This window comes from Chelonus insularis, unplaced genomic scaffold (genome assembly GCF_013357705.1).
Source record: "Chelonus insularis isolate UGA/USDA-ARS -01 unplaced genomic scaffold, ASM1335770v1 scaffold_303_pilon, whole genome shotgun sequence".
NCBI classification, from domain to species: domain Eukaryota; kingdom Metazoa; phylum Arthropoda; class Insecta; order Hymenoptera; family Braconidae; genus Chelonus; species Chelonus insularis.
Genome location: NW_023276792.1, coordinates 1,054,346 through 1,073,087, shown reverse-complemented (window position 1 = coordinate 1,073,087; position 18,742 = coordinate 1,054,346). Strand labels below are relative to the sequence as shown.

General features: G+C 27.0%; 4 protein-coding genes across 9 annotated transcripts in view; 1 reads left to right on the top strand and 3 right to left on the bottom strand.

The window, feature by feature from the left end:
* The window catches only part of LOC118073482 (cuticle protein 19-like), a 983-nt gene extending 847 nt beyond the window's left edge, over positions 1-136 (bottom strand). Inside the window, exon 1 of one of the 2 annotated variants that reach the window (XM_035094007.1) lies at positions 47-136. In XM_035094007.1, coding sequence (XP_034949898.1) covers positions 47-55 — 9 coding nt within the window. In that variant the 5' untranslated portion in view covers positions 56-136. The remainder of the gene's footprint in view (positions 1-46) is intronic. The other variant, XM_035094006.1, reaches the window with a different exon arrangement.
* The window catches only part of CDase (neutral ceramidase), a 26,614-nt gene extending 7,872 nt beyond the window's left edge, over positions 1-18,742 (top strand). For all 5 annotated transcript variants that reach the window (XM_035093997.1, XM_035093993.1, XM_035093995.1 and 2 more), the window contains exons 8-15: positions 14,427-14,549; positions 14,631-14,825; positions 15,460-15,690; positions 15,763-15,858; positions 16,222-16,392; positions 17,591-17,703; positions 17,829-17,997; positions 18,092-18,742. In XM_035093997.1, the coding sequence (XP_034949888.1) occupies positions 14,427-14,549; positions 14,631-14,825; positions 15,460-15,690; positions 15,763-15,858; positions 16,222-16,392; positions 17,591-17,703; positions 17,829-17,997; positions 18,092-18,157 (1,164 nt within the window). In that variant the 3' untranslated portion in view covers positions 18,158-18,742. The remainder of the gene's footprint in view (positions 1-14,426; positions 14,550-14,630; positions 14,826-15,459; positions 15,691-15,762; positions 15,859-16,221; positions 16,393-17,590; positions 17,704-17,828; positions 17,998-18,091) is intronic.
* LOC118073483 (cuticle protein 19-like) lies at positions 1,335-2,236 on the bottom strand. Its single transcript, XM_035094008.1, has 3 exons — positions 2,198-2,236; positions 1,898-2,074; positions 1,335-1,685 (listed from the first exon to the last, which is right to left on the bottom strand). Exons 1-3 carry the CDS (start codon positions 2,204-2,206, stop codon positions 1,404-1,406), a joined length of 468 nt encoding a protein of 155 aa, XP_034949899.1. The 5' UTR covers positions 2,207-2,236; the 3' UTR covers positions 1,335-1,403.
* LOC118073481 (cuticle protein 19-like) lies at positions 4,063-5,727 on the bottom strand. Its single transcript, XM_035094005.1, has 3 exons — positions 5,660-5,727; positions 4,697-4,954; positions 4,063-4,447 (listed from the first exon to the last, which is right to left on the bottom strand). Exons 1-3 carry the CDS (start codon positions 5,666-5,668, stop codon positions 4,160-4,162), a joined length of 555 nt encoding a protein of 184 aa, XP_034949896.1. The 5' UTR covers positions 5,669-5,727; the 3' UTR covers positions 4,063-4,159.

Genomic DNA, 18,742 nt, shown 5'->3' with positions numbered 1-18,742 from the left:
TTAATTTTAATTTATATAAAACAATAATTAAATAATTATAATTTACCATAAACATTTTAAAAAAGTATTTAAAACTTGAGATGTGTCTGAGAAGTGTAAAAATGAACAACTGATACTTTTGCAGTTGGTGCGTGAGTCTTTTATAGTCGAAACAAGAATCAGAATAACAGTGTTACAGTACACGTTGTTTGACTCCCCATCTAATCGTAAGTAGTACTCATTCAATTGTGTAATTCAAGGTCTCGTTTATTTGTAATCTCATTTTATTTTTTTCACAACCGTCGAATACTTGGAGTTAGTTACCGAATGTAGGCGAAAGTCTTCCAACATTAAGGCCAATTATAAGGTAGATAGGTGAGAGAATGCTAGAATTAAGCACCAACAAGCAAAAAAAGTAAGGTGAAGACAAAAAAAAATTCAGAAAGAAATACAAAGTTCTATGATGACAAGAAATTCTAATGGGTTTGACGTGAACTAGCGCAAAGGATCTCGTTACGCCCGATGGGTGGTTCCAAGGTGATGATCAATAGAATGTCGATTAGTGTGACTCACTTAAATAGGTAGTAATCAAGAATCCAGTAAATTAGAACAGTTATAACATCTTTTTACACATGATTCATTTATCCATTCAAATTAGGTCATATTTATTCTAACTTATTACTGACTAATAGTGACACAATTTTTTTTATATTAATGGTTCAGTTATAATCATTAGGCTTTTTTAAGTTCATCTGTTACACAGAAGTTATTTAAGAAAAAAACGGTTTCTCCAGTGAAGCAAGATTTTAATCTCGCGCTGCTTCATTGATTAAGATCTCGGGAAAAATTGACGGAGAATAGTATTATTGACAAACAAATTTATTGAATGATAGATTAATTAGATACTTAGAATCAATAGCTTATTGATAATTTGATTAAGATTTAGATCTTGTTGTAGACATTGTTTTATCAGATTCCAAGCTATCACGTGTTTTTATCTAACTGTAAACAGTCGTAAAAGTTATATCATCAATTAGTTTGATGACTTTTATATTCATAATTATTTCTCAATGAAGTTATTAGATAATATCATTGATTCATTTTTTTCAATCCATTCAAATAAGAATAATTTCAAATGAATTGATTAATTAATTAATTTATTTGATTTAATGATTTTTCAAAAAATTCATAAAGAAATTGGTTTTAAATTTTATTATTCATCAGTTACACTTGTGATTGGTGAGTATATATTCAACAACAATATCTACTTTATGTACATTTTTTGGTAAATACGAAAACAAAATATATTCTTATTACATTTATTAATTTTATAAAATATTAAAATTTTGCATTGAATAATTTTTAACATTTAGAGTATATCTATATATTTATAAATTAAATTGAATATTTGATAGAACTAATAATTAGTAATGATAGTCATAGTTATGATGACCAACATGTGCAATGGGTATAGTTTCATATTTGGAAGTAGGAACCGGATGAATTGCATGTCCAATCTTCTTGACAACTGCATTGAATCCACTATGGTCGTCGGCAGTGTATTCAACTACTCGAATAGTTCCATCAGGTTCGTTTATAGTATAAGATCCTTTGACTACGTCTCCATCACGTACTTCCTGTTGAGATTTTACATCTCCGGTGTGGGGATCATTCACTCCATAATTAAACGCGTATTGAGGGTATTTCTTAAAGGAGAAAATAATTAAATCCTTTGTTAGTAATTCATAGATTATTATTCATCACATCACTAACTAAATTAATTGAAACGAAAATTCGTTTTTAAGAAGTTCTTGAGCTTATAATTCTCATAATATTGTTCAAGAATAAGCTAGAGAACTTGATAATCTTGTTGAAGTTATTAAATGAAAAAAAAAAAAAATAAATAAATAAAACTTACGTAGTAATCATAGTGTGGGTAACCGTATCCATATCCTGAGTACAAACCGGGGTAATTAATTGGATGATAAACTGCAGGTTCATGGTTCTCATAAATACTTTCATCGTAGATATTATCATAATCTTCAACTGGTACAGCTTGACTACCAGCAAGTAAAATTGTAAAGATAGTTACAAACTAGAATAAATTAAAATTTCATTAATACAGCAATTTACAATACTTTTAAAAACTTTATTACATAAATATTTTATTATTAAAGTAAAGTAATGGTTTAAAAATTTTGAATTTATTTATCTGTACCTTCAACATGTTGACTACTGTTAGCTATTAAGAGTCTAGATAATGACTAATAATTGACATCTGAATTCAGGCAAAATTTATAGTCAGAAAAATTGGTCACAGTAGAGTGACTATCAGTGTCTAGAACATTAAGTATTTCAAAATTGCAAGGACGTGACCTGGATTTAATGTTTTTCCAAAATACAATAGACCTTTTTGGAGTATTTAATTACCTTCACTTATCAATGAAACAGTTGAAAAAGTAAATGCATGTAAATGAAAGTAATTGTTTGGGCCAAGTTTATATTTTATTCGCTCATGCATGAATAATTGCTTAATTCATTATCAACAATTAAATGGGAGAAACATTTTTTTGCATCTAAATTTATATTTGTTCAAAAATACAATGCAATTTCTATAATTTTTTTACATTTTTTAGGTTGAAATTTTTTTCTGTAATCCATTTTTTAAAAATTCTTTTCAATTTATAGAATTTATGACCAATTTTCTTTTCAACTTTTTAAAAACAACAATATTATTACAGTTTTAACTATTTTTCTCAGCAAAATAAATGTACTGTTGATAACAAAATACTTTTACCGTAAATAATTATTTTTAACTGAATATGATACTTTTATGTATACACTACGAATATCAATTTTGTTTTTTTTCAACGACTGGAATCTATTTATTGTATTTATTTTGGAAATATATTTTTGTAAATGAAAATCATGATTCATGAAATATTCATCAGATTTTTTTTATAATAACGGAATATATAAAATGAAATGTTTAATTAAGATAATGCTCATGTTTACAAGTGATTGTTTGTAAACTTAAAAAATATGCAATTAGATTCATGTTATTTAATTTCTTCTGTTTTAATTCTCTCATGATAGATGAAATTATTGCAGGTTCATTACCACAACACAATATAATCTTAAATGATCATAAACGAATAAAAATAAGTTCCATGTCATCGAGGAAGATTCTAGTTAGTGAAAACTACTTAGTATTATACTACATTTAACAAAGTCTAAGTGCTAAACAATAATGTTATGAATATGGAATGACTTTTTCTTCCTTAGCACTCAGTTTCATTTATTCTCATTCGGTTTCTCGAGCTTTTTTTTCTAACTTTGAATGACTTTTCATGAATTACTCACTTGCTGCCTTTATTTAAACCTTATTTCCCGGCAAGTGCTTCCTTTTTCTCTAGTAAAAGTTAAGGAGAGAAGCTTAGTTTGTAATTAGCTGTTAATTAAACTAAATAATCGCTTATATCAATCACTATCAATTAGATCAACCATTAATTTATTCATACATCTACGTTGTTTTTTATGACTCCTCTGTCTCACGATCATGTACGTGACAATGTTTATTATATGTATGTTACTTTTTGAGTGACTTTCGTAACGAATGTTATGTAAAAGCATCTATAATAAACATAGACATTTGTCTTTTTGAACAACAAGAAATGAGAAATTTTTTTAATAAAAAAAATGTGAAGTAACAGTTTTTCATTTTTATCTCTTTTATTATGGGTCAAATTTACTTTTAATTAATTAACCGATAAAATACAATTACAGAAATTTAAAATTTTTAAATTTTCTTTATATAATTATGAGGTAATTTTATTCATGAGATATTTTACAGTTGTATTTCGATTTAATCTTCAATAGATCACTTATAATTATAATAATATTTAACAGCTAAAAATATATTGAAATATAATTATTTCATTTTATTATCATTTATTTTAATTACTGAAATTACAATAAAAAAATTATTTAACTATGAATTTCATTTCTGTTTTTTTTGTTTTTTATTGTCGATTCTTTTTACAATATCAATCATTCATTTTATTTATAAATTTTCTTATACAATAGTTGATGAACACATTAAGAAACAAAATACAATTAAAAAAATATACATGAGTATGCATAAATTATAAATATAATTTTTTTATAAAACAATAATTATCTAAATATGGTGTTTATCAAATTCATATCCATAATAATCGGGTGCAGCTGTGACGTATTTGGCAACGTGAATGGGTGCAGGATGTAAAGAAGGTTCAACCTTTTTCACTACAGCATTAAAGCCATTGTGATCATCCGCTGTGTATTCAACTATCCTAACACTACCATCAGGCTCATTAACACTGTATGAACCGTGAACAACATCACCATCACGAACTTCATGCTGGGTTTTTACGTCACCAGTGTGAGGATCGTGAACTCCATAATTGAATGTGTATTTTGGATGAGACTTGAACAAGGGAAAAATACATTTTATTATTAAACCAATAATACTGCACAATATTAATCAATTACTTTTTTACTGACAAACTTAATCACTCTATTCATCATTTTATTTTATTTAAATCAATATTTAATGATAATTATTTGGAAAAAAAGATGCTTCTCTATGAATATAAAATTATATTATTTAAACAGAATAGCAAAATAGCTCAAGATAATAAGATAATTGCAATCAAATAAAAGATTTCATATTTACGTAGTAATCATGGTCGTGATGATGATCGTGGTGCTCGATTGGATGATGGTGAGGATGAATGTCGTGATGAGGCTCAGCATGAAAGGGTGCAGCTGATACTGAATGAATTGGTACAGATACAGTAGGGAGAATGTGATGTCCTTCATACTCGTTACTTAACCCTTCATAATGAGCATACTCTGGATAGTTCCCGTGTGCGCTATTATCTCCAATTAACACTGCATTACACACCCCTGATGCTAGTAATAAACTCAATATCTGGAATTTATAAAACAAAATGAAATATCAATTATTAATTACTACTAGTTATATCTAATATTTAATCAGTAGTGAAATGTTTTCCTGGTTTATTGGAAAATAAATTTTTCTCGGGATTTTATGGATGTTCAATTTTTTCTTGTGATTGATTTATTGAAAATTCAACATAGAAAATTGATGCGAAAGTGAACAAGAAAAAATGGGAAAGTATATACAACTGTATGAGACATTAAGAACGCACTTCCTCATCTATAGAGGTATAGAATATTGTATGTACTTTCGTCGTAGAGTCTTTTTATTCTTCAGGCCTTGAAAAAAGACATAGAATGATGTGTTAATAATAAGTCTTGGTCACTTTCCCTATTAATTTAATTAACAAAAAATATTTCAATCACTTTGATCCTTTTATAATTAAATTTCATAAAGAACTAGACATTTTTTCATCTAAACCTTTTTCAATTAAATTTGGTTTAATTAATTTTTTGATAATTTTACTACAAAAATATGAATAGATCTATTTGTTATGATAATGTCTGCAATTAAAGAGTTAATTAGTTATTGAATCTTAACAAGGCAATTGCATTAATTTACACTTGTTATTTCAATAAAATTTCAATTATCCTTATAAAATAGAGTATTTTATAGAATGATAAAATAAAAATTGAATAATAAATCACCAACAAGTACACAATAACACACGCGTACCTTAATCATCGTGATTAAATGAGCAGTTGATGGGTTGTGTATTTCAAGTACGAACGACAAGGTACTGATAGTCATCATCCCTCTCTGATGTTTTTATATACATCTCCCACCTAGTTAAGTACCGTTCCGGCTTAAAAACACCAGTGTATTCCTCCTACTATTAACATCCCGCGGTAACTTCTCAAGGTTTCATGCACTTTTGCTGTCTTTCTCCTCTCACCAAAAATCATCGTTAAACAAGAACGCATATTTAAGTTAAAAGCAGAATAAATTTCTTTCAATGAACTGACAGATATTCAGTGGAATACTTTGTTGAAAGACATTTTTACAATTGTGACTCAAACTTTCTCATGTTGCATAAAATTTGTATCATTTATAAATAGTTCAAAGGTATAAATTATTTTTTACTCTGCTTTACAGACAAAAACTTTTCTGTAAATTTATCAACATATTGTTGAGATTTTTTTTTTTCAAGTGTAGTTAGAGGATATTTTATACAAAAAGATTTTTTTTTAAAAAAATCAAACAATTTGTGGCCGAAGGGAACAAAGTTTTAAATGTATCGCTCATCCGTTAAATATAAACTATTTAATTAAAAATGTTATTCCATCATAATAAGATTTTTTAGTAAAATAAATTAAATTTTTCAGTCCACAAATTAAAATATATAAATAAATTTGTATAAAAAGTTATTCGAAATTTGATAGTAATAACTACATTTTCCCCAATGTTCAACAAACATTAAAGAGACTCAATCAGAATATTTTAAATTGTGCAAAACAAATAATAATTGTGTTAACAACATTTTATATTAATTCAAATTATGATTCATTATTAAATTATTATTCTTCTTTATCAATATTCGACTAAATTTATATATTTACTTAAAAATGATCAATTGACAAATCGACGGTAAGAGAAAGTAATAATTTAAATAAAAATAATCATTTACTGATTACTAGTTGAATATATGTCTTATTGATGTAACGTTGATGTTAATCCACACACTGTGACTTTAATTCTAGCTTGGGTGATTAGGAAAGTTTTCGGGAAAAGTTGTGTAATATAATATTTTCATGGAATGATGGCAAAAAGAACTTCCGTGGTGGATTTTGTCCTGAAGGTGGTTGGAATGTCCGCATGGTCACAGGACGACAGGCATGACATCCTAGCATTTCACCGATACATCGGCGGAACTACGGGCTTGCGTATAGCCATTTATTACAACTCCAACACACGTGTGGTAATGGAGTTTCGTAAACATCTTTGCGTTTTACTGACGTCGCCACAAGAGTCGCACGCGTTCGTCCGCGTAGCATCAACTTTTGAAATAAAAATAGAATTAAGAAGTATAATAATGACTCTACTATTAAGACAAAATATATTCATTTAATAAGAACTTTGCGAAAGTCATCCAAATTTACGCTTTTTCGAGCATTTTTTTCAACTCGTTATTCATTTTTTATCTTTATTTACTGTCTTTTAGCTTGTCATATATCAAATTAACATGACTTTCCTATTCATTTACCTGATGGAATTTTTTTAATATAAAATTTTTTTCTATCTCATAGAATTCCATTGATAGTAGTCCTTTATAATATTTTACAATTAATTTAAGACAAGGAAAACATTTTCTCTTTGTATAGGAATAAATATGAATTGAATTTTATAGAAGAATACTTAAACTTTTTTTATTTGTATTTTATTACATAAAAATTTTTAAAATGCTTTTACATTCTAAACCAGAAATATTTTTCTAAAAGTGATAAGCTTTGCTCAAACTAAATTTTATTTTACATGAAATTTTCAGTCGAAAGCAAAATTCTCAAAGAATATCTCTAAAATTTTTCGATAAATTAAAAAAACGAAAAAACAAACATAAATAGATTCTTCATTAAACTTGAGTACAATTTCAACAATCATTCTTTCAAATCTGGTGCAATATTTCTTATCGATGTTTTAAATTAAATTCTTTATAAATATTCAAAGTGTTCAATTATAAATATTGTAAATTAAATTTTTCCCATTAATCACAAGATGGATTTAATTTTTTGAAAGATTTCAGTTCTATTGACTTCTATTATAAATTTAAATTAATTTTTTCTATCTTCCATAAAGAAATTAAAAAATTCTTCAAAAAAAAATATAAAATTATTAAAGCTCCAAAGAATGGACGTACAATAAATGTAAATCGATAAAATAATTGATTAGTTTTGTCAGGTTTCTCACAGATTGACAAGAAAAAAGTACATCATTTATCAGGAAATATTATAATAATCGACAGAATATTTTGCAAGATCTTGATTCCGTAAGATTTACAAGTCTGCCATTTAAAATAGAATCTGGAGCGGTTCTGAGAGAGCAGTTTCTCGTGATACTTATTTGAGGGATGTAGGAGATCTTTTTTACAATAATGATCAGGTTCCCAAAGGTTCCACCGATCTCGTAGTGGAAACAGTTGTAACAAAAGTAAATCCAATGATATCTGATTGAGTATAGAGATGTCGACAAAAGTTTCTCAAAGACCACAAAATCAAATCCAATTCAATAAATAAAAAATTCAAAACTCCATCCTACGAATAGAATAAAAATTCAAAAAATCAAATATATGTTAATTAAATTAATAGTATTAATTGTTTCACATAACACGGAAAAATAGCAAAAAAAAATACTGTCTCATTGTTTAGGGTGTGGAAAGAGTTTTCAAAGTCCCACGCTCATAGTATCTGTACATACACATGGTTATAAGAGCAAGTGTAGCATATATAAGAAATCACAAGTCAACTGCTTATTCTCTCTTTCTCTTCATCGTCATCATATCCCTCCCATCTATATATGCTCTCTCGTGTCACGCTTGTGTCAATCCTCATGTTACTACTCCACTGCCCGAGTTATGCAATGCATTGTTTATGAGTTGCCATTTCAATACAATCCTGTGAACCACACACTGTGATACACAGAACAACACGATACAACTTTAACTCTATCCCAAGTTCCCGTGTATCAACTCCTCTTCATGATATATGCAAATCCCTTATATTCTTTTGTGGTTACCATAATGACCGAGGATAAAGAGGCGCGGTGCAAAAAAATCTTAAATGTGTATATCCTTGGGGTCAATATTTCTATGACTTCATACAACAGAACGACAAGTTACGTTTTTTATCCAAGTCTGTGACACAATATTGAATTGTTTCTTTATTCATTAGAATTTTATTTTTTTTATTTCTTTTATACATGAATTTTTTGAGCTTTGTTCATTTTTTTTTATAATTCAAGATTTAATACAATACATGGTTATAGTGTTTTCTTTTTAATTTAAATTTAACATTTGATTAAAATAGAAAAATGAAATGTAATAGTATAACAAGTTCATTTTTAATCATCAATATAAATGCTTACCAAAATATTGTATTTAATTATTATAATCAACAAATTAAATACTAATATTTTTTATGATTAAATATTTGTTCAGTAAATCAGTTTTAATTGATATTCTTGGTAACAACGAAACCTAAAAAATTAATTGGATTTTTTTAAAGTCTAAATCAAACATTAAAACTAGAGTATAATAGTCAAAGAACTCCAAAAGTAATTAGAACGAGTATTGAGTTAAAATAAAGATACGAATATTAAATTGAAAAAAAAAACCCTATAACGTCTAATTTTGTTATTGAAATAGAATGAAATTTATATAGTCAAATGTCGAACAATGTAATTAGCATTGTAGGTGAATTTTTAATCTGTGAGGGTGAGGACTAGCGTGGGAAAGAATAATCAAGAAAATTGAATAGTGACGAGAAAGAGCAAGACAACGACGAAACATTCTAGTTTTACTGGATAGTGTAGTTCATGGATTCTGCATAATCAAGCAAATCTTGCATAATACGGGTTGTTATAATATTGAGCTCAGCGTGATCTTGTAGAGCAAATTAACGTACCAATTAGGTGAGCCATATTGCTCCAAAGAGTCTAAAAGATAAAAAAATTATACTTAGTGTCGTAAAATCCTTTGTTTGCATACACATTGATTTACATTAATAACCAATACTAAGATTACAGATAATGCTAGCTAACTTGATTTTTAGATGAGTCCTTGTTTCTTATAAAAAATAATCTTGGGAATTATAACGTGATATTTAATCGTTATAAATAAAATTTTTATTTCCACAGTCATAAATTATTAAGATAATTATCTCTATATGATTTTTGTATAGAAAAATAATAATTTAAATATTTAAGAACTTTTAACTTATGTTCTGCATTGCAAATGACATAAGATAGATTTAATGATGTAAATCATATCATCTAAGTTTCAAAACTCTTGCAGTGATTATGAGATTATAAATAAGTAGAAAGGTTTATATAAGGGCGAAAAGAAAGATTAATGATCATCAACTAAGCTCATATGGTTACGGAGTTTGAAAAAATGTGAAAATTATGACAAAAAGACTGTTATACCATCTATTATCGAGTTTACTAAAGGATTTAACTATTTGATGTTTGACTATATTATTTTCTATACTTTTTTCTGTATAAAAATGGCTTTTCGTGACTTTACAACCCGACTAATGAAATTATTTGAATGATAAATATAGTTATTCTTTTATAATAAATTTTTTAATTTATTTTAAATGAAATATAAAGAATGAAAAGAAAGATGCAAAAATTTACTGATTTTAAAATTGTTGCCGTTGGTTGATAAGTAAATATTCATGAGATTTAGTTGAAAACATAATATCCATGTAATTCGGACAAAGCAATTTTCATTAAAGTATTATGTACTCTATTTTTATATTAATTTTCCATTAGGAAATCATTGTAATGGAGTTGATTAAAATTGTATTCCGTAATTTTATCATTTCTTTACGTTTTGAGACATTTAGAAACATATTAAAAGGTTTAAAAATGAATGTATGTATGTAAATAATTAAATATTGTTTATAAAAATTCCAATTATATTCAATAAATATCAATAAAATGTTGTTATAAATGATGTGATGTGATAAAACATAGAATATGTTTTCTAACAATAGCAATTTGTTATAAACAAAAACAACTAAAAGATGATAAAATTACGGATTTCAATTAAAGGGAAGTTCATTATCAGGGCACAAACTAAGCTCAGATCTATTTTTTTGTTTAAATATCCTGAAGGTCAGTTTTCTAAATGCATTCATAGGTATTTGTAAATTTGCGACAGAGACTGACATTTTTGTGGCTCTTTCACACGATTAAAATTCAATTGTTTTCTAACACAAAAGCTTTATAGAGAAAAAAAATGTCCATTATTTCTTTCATTCACTTGGCAATGAGTTTTTAAAAAGTTGATCTTTTTTCTTAAAGGATTAATAACATAAATATTTCATAATTTTTATATTTTATTTCACTTTCATTACTGAAGCAAACATTTTTGATTCGCATTTAAAAATAATACATCAAATAAAAATGATAAACTTGAAGCTCTATTTTTTTATTCACATGAAACAATATTATTATTTTATGAAGTCATTTTTTCACATTTAGAACAAGGAAGAATAATTGAAAATAAAAAAGATACCTTTGATCTATATATTAAGAGTTTTTTTTTATTTTTCAATAATGCATTCCCACTGAATGAGGTGGTAAATAGTGAATAAACGCGCAAAGTTTATGTATTATATCTCAGCATTAAAGTTGTCGATGTAGGTCAGACTTTTCGAGGGACATGAGTTCCGCTATAATTCTTACACGATAAGAACATGAAGACTATGTTTTATGGTGGTTGCATCACAGTAAAACGGATTGAGATACACCAAGAGAGAATATCTGTTGCATTAGCTTTGATTATTTTCTCTGTACTAAAGTTCATATACTAGGTTCTCATTGATACAATTCATTATCTTCATAGTACATACCCCTTCCTTTAACCGATAACGAGGTATTTGTAATTGCTTTATATATTTTACTCATTAATACAATCTACTAATTCACATCTATGAAAATCAACAACAATAATTGGAAGCTTTGTTTAAGCAAATTCTACCTTTTAATTACTAGTATGATCATCTGAAATTAATTGAAAAGCGTAATCGATATAAATATATATTACCTAAAGATGATTTTACAATCTATGAAAATCGGTTGGAAAGTATCAACGAAGTTTCATTTTAAATTTATTTATAAAAAAAAAAAGGTAAATGATAAAATCGATTTCACCAATTACCACGTACTACGACGTAATATATTTGTATATAAACTTAAAAGTAATACAGTCTAATATAAGGGCTCTTACGACATATTGCTTCATTCAATTGCATTTGAATCGACAGTTGATTAGTCCAATATGTATCTGAGTGGTGAAGCTCGCCTATTATGGGAGCAAACATCTTTCCACGTTCACACGCGTAACATTTATGTTGTCACTAATTTTTTTGAGTTAATAATTTTATTTTGAAGGATATTGAAGATATTTTGATGTAAATTATACATCAAACGTAAATTAAGCACAATAATCATGCTTTAGGATTGCTTCTAAATTCAACACTCTACTCTCTAAAAATGAAACCAGTGAATATTCATTGATTTTGCAGTGCATTTCGTTTTTTTAGAGAGTTGTAAATTAATAATTGCAATCGATACAACATTAAAATTTATTTTTAAACGGAGAGAATTCTTTTACTAAATGTACGTGATAAGTCCATGTTTTGAAATTTAGAAGTAAAAATATTTTTATTAAACAGTGAATTTGGGATTGTCGTAGGTTTACATGATATTTAAGAGGCGACTTAATAAAATAATTACTTATGACAACCCAAAATTCACTATTAAGCAGAAATATTTTTACTTATAAATTCCGAAACGTGCACTTACATTGAGTGAAAAAAATTCTCTCCGTGTACAATTATCATTGTAATATTATAGTTTAATAACTTTGAAGTTATGTATTGTACGGGAATATCCAAAATATATACATATATTTAAATTTCCTCTACTGTATAATTTCTCTTTAGATATAAAATACAAATTACATAATCAAATACATCGTTTTAGTATTTAATTTGAGATACTCTGTAAATAATATCCTATCACAATATATGATATTATTTTGAATAAATGCTATATTTCAGTTTAAGATTATATTAATGTAATGTAACTATAAATGGTTTATATCTCGTTATAAATAAAAAACAATCATGTAATTATGGACACGTTAATTATTGCGATATTGCATTATTAAGATAAATGAAATTGTTTAATACTTTTATAATTTTCAATGAATGATTAAAAATTAAGCTTATTTAATTATCTGACATTTTTGCACTATTTTATCATCTAAATTTATCAAGGTATTTTCAGATAATTTGAGTTTATCACGAAAATTGTACCAACATTTGCCTTTTTTTTTAATTGTTATCTATTTAAATCAATACTGAAATTTATGAAGAGCTTTAAAAATAAGGCGAATTTTTCAGCTTTATCAGGTATTTGTCAGTTATTTTATCATAATATAAAAAATAAAAACTGTTCAAGTTTTTATTCATCCGTTTGTCTCTTGAAGACTTAATTTACATCCATTATTCAAGAATTAAAAGATAAAAATGAGAAGTGAAGAAAATTAAGAGAAAAAAAACCTTCTAGATCTCCCTTAAATACTTTTGCATTTGAACAAAGCATTAGACTTACATAAAATATTATTAAAAGTAGAAGACACGTCTATCTGTAAAACAAAAAAATTAGAGCCTTTTCTTCGTTTAACAATGAATCAAATAATGTATGGTAGTTATGTATATTTGTATATATCTTTTGCTTAAAGAAAAGTCTCTTTGTGCATACGGAAGTTATATGAACATATAAGGTAAAGTCTCTTATGTGTAATATTTCTAACAAACTATGCGGAAAGACTGACTATAAAATTTGTGTATAAAATAAATAAATAATATTCTGGTTATAACTAACATAAATTTTACTAAAATTATGAATACAAAGTTATAAATCTTTTATAATAACTTAATTAAAGAAGACTGCATATGAAATAGATTTTATAAATAATTGATAAAAGATAAAGATTGCTCATTAACTCTAAATCAACATGTAAATATTAAAATTATAATCAATTTTTAAAGTAAGCCGATAATTATTCAGAGTATTACGTTAAAATGGAAAAAGCAGAAAGTTTTAAGGTAATATCTAATTAATATATAAACATATTTTTTATTTAAATACGCCTGCAATCTATACCTCTTCTTCCGCGGTTCCGGCGCTTTCCCCGTCGTGTCTCAACGCAATAACGACACGCACAAGTACCACATGGTTTGGAACCCATTTCTGCACTATTATAATGCTAATTATACCTATGTATAGGTTAATACGAATGCAAATTGTATATTTGAGTAGGACAATATAGATGAAATGTCGTCACGGGCGTTAGCCACGTGAATATAACTGACACGTTGTGTTCCACATGTTTTCATTGTCGATTGCACCTCAAGATGTTGATTTGTAGCAGATGAATTCGTGCTAAATTTCTCTCGAAAATTTCTCAATAGCAACGTTTAGCATATTTTGTGTTTTAATTTTAATTACAGTTTTTGATACAGGAGTTGTTTAAATTCTTCCGTCGTTAAACAATTATTGAAAAATCATTTGTTGATAGAAATAAAATTTCTTCTGTTTTTCATTGACAATAGTCAAATATAATTCACTTGATGCTTTTTATTCAATTAAACTAAGCTATCTCGAACAAATTATTTAACTGTCTGTCACAAATAAAATTTTTTAATTACAGAATATTTGGAACAAAAAAAATGCTGTAGAATTAAAAGGACCAGTTCGAATTGTTCATCGTTTTGTGAAAATGCCAGGTCAAAAAGCGGAATTTTTCAATCAATCGACGAATAATAATGAAGAGGTATTAATTAAAGAAAAATAATAAGTTTGTATTGTAAAAATTATTATCTTAAAATTCATTTAATTATTCATTTAATTCCAGGTGGAGACCTGTTTACCAGCTATGGGATATAGTTTTGCAGCTGGTACCACTGATGGGCCTGGGTCATTTGCTTTTGAACAAGGTACAAAAACATCAAATCCGATGTGGAACGCAGTGAGGAACTTTGTTGCGGCTCCCACAGATGAAGATATCAAATGCCATGGGGCTAAACCGATACTTTTAGCCACAGGGCGGGTAGGTAGAATAAAAAATAAATGACTTTTATTATAATAATGCATTTTTTGATATCAAAAAAGCGTTTTTTTTCTTATTTCTATAATAGAATATAATATTATGATTGACATATATAATTTAATATTAAAAAAAATAAACTTTTGACTCAGAGAGATATAATAATGAAGCTTAACATTTTATTTATAACAAAATTATTAACATGAAAATAATTGAAAAAGTTGCTTAAAGTTCCCTAGAAGTTCTTAAAATTTATGAGGAATTATTGGATTTTTTCGTTTACCCTTCATTAATTTTTTATGTACCTTAGATACATTAGATATAAAGTTGGCGATTTTTTATGATACTGAGCTTATTTAAATAATTTACTATTTACTTGACAATGAACTTTAATATTGTACACGAGTTTAAAAATAGCTCGTTGCGAGCATTGGTAAAATTGATCTAATTAAAAATTATAAAAACTTGGGAAATTTTTTTTTAAGGATTGTTGACGAATAAAAAAATTTTTAAAAGTTGAAATGTTTAGATTAGAAAAGAAATGCAATACTTGGCCTAATTTTGTTCTCTCTCATATACGCTTCGTTATTATGAAAATGTGATAAAATTTATTGTAAGTCATTTTTTGTATTTACAGATGCGATTACCATATCTGTGGCAGCCAAAAATAGTCTCGACTCATTTGGCGATGGTTGGTGACTTGGTGATAGCTGGTGTACCTGGCGAATTCACAACCATGTCTGGTAGAAGAACACGGGAAATGATTGCATCTGTGGTTGAAGAGAATACTAAGATACAACCAGTAGTTGTCATCGCTGGACTCTGCAACACGTACAGCGATTACATCACAACTCCTGAGGAGTATGAAGTATGAATGTACTATTTTTTTTAGATATATTGCCTGGTATATAAATTTCAACTGTATGTATGTTTCATGTAGATACAAAGATATGAAGGAGCATCTACAATATATGGACCGCATACACTCACTGTTTATTTGAAACAGTATAGAGAGCTAGCAGCAGCTGCCACTCAAGTGAGTAAAATTCTGTCCTAAAGCGGAAGAGATATGTTAAGATTATTAAATTTTTTCGAAAGTTATTAACTCTTTACATAGATATACACTTCTCAGGAGAGTTTTTTTTTACATTCTCGAGCAATTTATATAATAATTTTGAAAGAAGTAATTTGTATAGTTACACGAAATCAGCTTAATTAAAAAAATTTCAATTTTCACAATCTTATTGAAACTAGTTTTGAATCTGAATTATTAATGTGCTTTAGGATGTAAATTGTCATATATATTACTGAAAATTATCAGAATTGATTTCTAATTTCATTTTTTGCTACTTTTACTGATACGATGATAATATTGAAAATTTGTATGAATTTTTTGCAGGGTATAAAATTGGAACCAGGACCAAGTCCGCCCGATCTTACTCTTGAGAGATTAATAAGCTTACAAACTTCTGTGATTTATGATACGCCAAAATGGGGAAAAGATTTTGGAGATTGTATTCATCAATCGGAGAAAATTGTTTGGCCAGGCGATACTGTCTCTGTGACTTTTGTAATTATTTTTTTGTTTCTTTTTTTTTCAATCGACTGATTGACACAGCAAATAATTATCGACTTAGGATCTTTGGTTTCTTTATAGTTCCTTGCGAACTTAATGTAAAATTAATTAACTAGAATGAAAAGAAATAAGCTCCAACAATCGTCTTTGAGGTTTTTTTCACTCAGTTTATTTGTATTGTTGGGGAATTCATGAAAAATAATTTTTTTTTAACGACATTTGGTAACAAAATTTATTCATATCTACAAATTTTTATAATAACAATAATTAATGTTGTAACTATGATTATAGTACTTAAAGTAGAAATGTAATGATATTTATATTTTTGTAGTTCTAGTAGTTGATAAATACTAATTGGTGATTAAAGCACGAATACATATAGGTAAAATAATTTAACGAAAATAGAAAAAGAATACAGTTGGACCAAGATAACAGAAAATACATTTTCATACGAAAGTAGAAAGTAGAAAAAATTTAATAAATATTAGCATCAATTACATAAGTAAATATTATTAAATGCAAATGTACTTATGTTACACAATCTTTGAGCAATTTTCTTATAGCTTGTGATAATGTTACGCACATGGCTCATGAATTCAACTATACTTTGTTAGATTACCAGATTTTCAATCATTATTATTCACTTAGCAAAGTAAAATTCTAATAGTATGTTAAAGTAATAGAGAATTACTACATTTTTATGTTAATTTAATTTGTACATAAAAAAAAACACCTGAGAAAAATTTTCTTGTTCTTCATAGACTTTATATTTATTCATTTATATTGGATATGGCCCGTAATCTATATATACTAGGAATCGAATATTACTTCATGCAATTATTTCTTTTATTATATACTTGTACCATAAAGGTTGTGTCAATGCTATCTATTAAACTTGACGAGAAATACATAGCACGATCCCATAAAATAAGATGATCGTACTTTTATCCTTGAGGGATTCATATTATAATACGGTTTTATTAAATTTATCGTAAACTTATATTTTTCTAACTCATGTATTGATGCACTTTTTATTCAATTTTTTCTCACTTTCTACTCTATTTTAGAGTCTTATCTCACGTTTAAATTTTCATATTGTGCCTCTAAATACTTCATATAATCTTACGATCATTTTTTTTTTGACTCCAAAATAAAATTAATGTTAACAGAAATTTTTTGGTCATTATTACAGGTGGCTGGACATCCCAGAAATAATTTAATGACCGGTAGAAGTTTCCTATCTGTCGAAAAACTCGAAAATGATACTTGGATTGAAATTGCTACTGATGCAGACTGGGAAACAAGGTAATTGGAATAGTTTGAAAGTTATCACTTCAAAACAAAAAAAAAATATGTAGAATATTTTTAATCTATTATGCAACTGTAGTCGTCAATATATACATAATATATTTTTTTGCAATAATGCGTAGATTTCATTGGGTTCGAACGTCGGTAATTTTGGGAACTAGTGAAGTGGAAATCAAGTGGGAAATTCCATTAAATGCAGAACCAGGAAAATATCGGATTGGACATTTCGGATCTTACCGCTATATATTTGGTGGCATATATCCTTACCAAGGACATAGCAATATATTCGAAGTGAGTAGTCGATGTATTTTGCTTTTGAAATAATATACGCACTGGATTATAATGTCAATCAATAACTATATATTAATTATTCTCAATTATACAGGTGAAAACTCAAGAGAGTGTGAAAAGCCATAACCCACACGTAGATTCTGCGCAAATATGGATGTAAAATAAATAGATATGGTAGAATATAGAACAGTAGTATTAGATAATCGATAAATTATTAATGGATCGATGGTTTCCGAATTTTTAAACAAGAAAATTTTGTGCCATATATAAGCTAAGATTATTTTTTAAATAAAAAAATCGATTAATTAAAGTGATAAAAATTTTTTATGCATTGTAAAGACCTTGAAATGATAAATTTGAGAATTTCAAGTATTATGTTTGCATTTTCAATGAATATTCACGGTAGAAAAAACAACAATTGCTTGGTAATCTTACGATTGAAGAGAAGACCTTACGAAACAAATGTCGATCGTTACTTTTCACATTCACACGGTTTCACTCGTCATTAATATAAAAAGAAATAAAACACACAGATGTTAATTCACCACAGTAATCAGTTTTCTGTGATGGGAACTAAATCTGAAATTACTTACATGTATTTGATATTTACCTAATTTCATATTCTCATGAAAAATTAAAACAAACATAGAAAAAAAATAGAGATGTCTAACAAACATAATATTTGTAGTACCGAAAAAATGAATTTTTCATCATTATGGGAGACAGTTAGAGAAAATAAGTAAAA

Coding starts and splice junctions, on each gene's coding strand:
- LOC118073483 (XM_035094008.1), bottom strand. Junction 1,686..1,897: donor ACCCACACTATGATTACTAC/GTAAGTTTTATT, acceptor TTCTCCTTTAAG/AAATACCCTCAATACGCGTT.
- LOC118073481 (XM_035094005.1), bottom strand. Junction 4,448..4,696: donor ATCACGACCATGATTACTAC/GTAAATATGAAA, acceptor CCCTTGTTCAAG/TCTCATCCAAAATACACATT.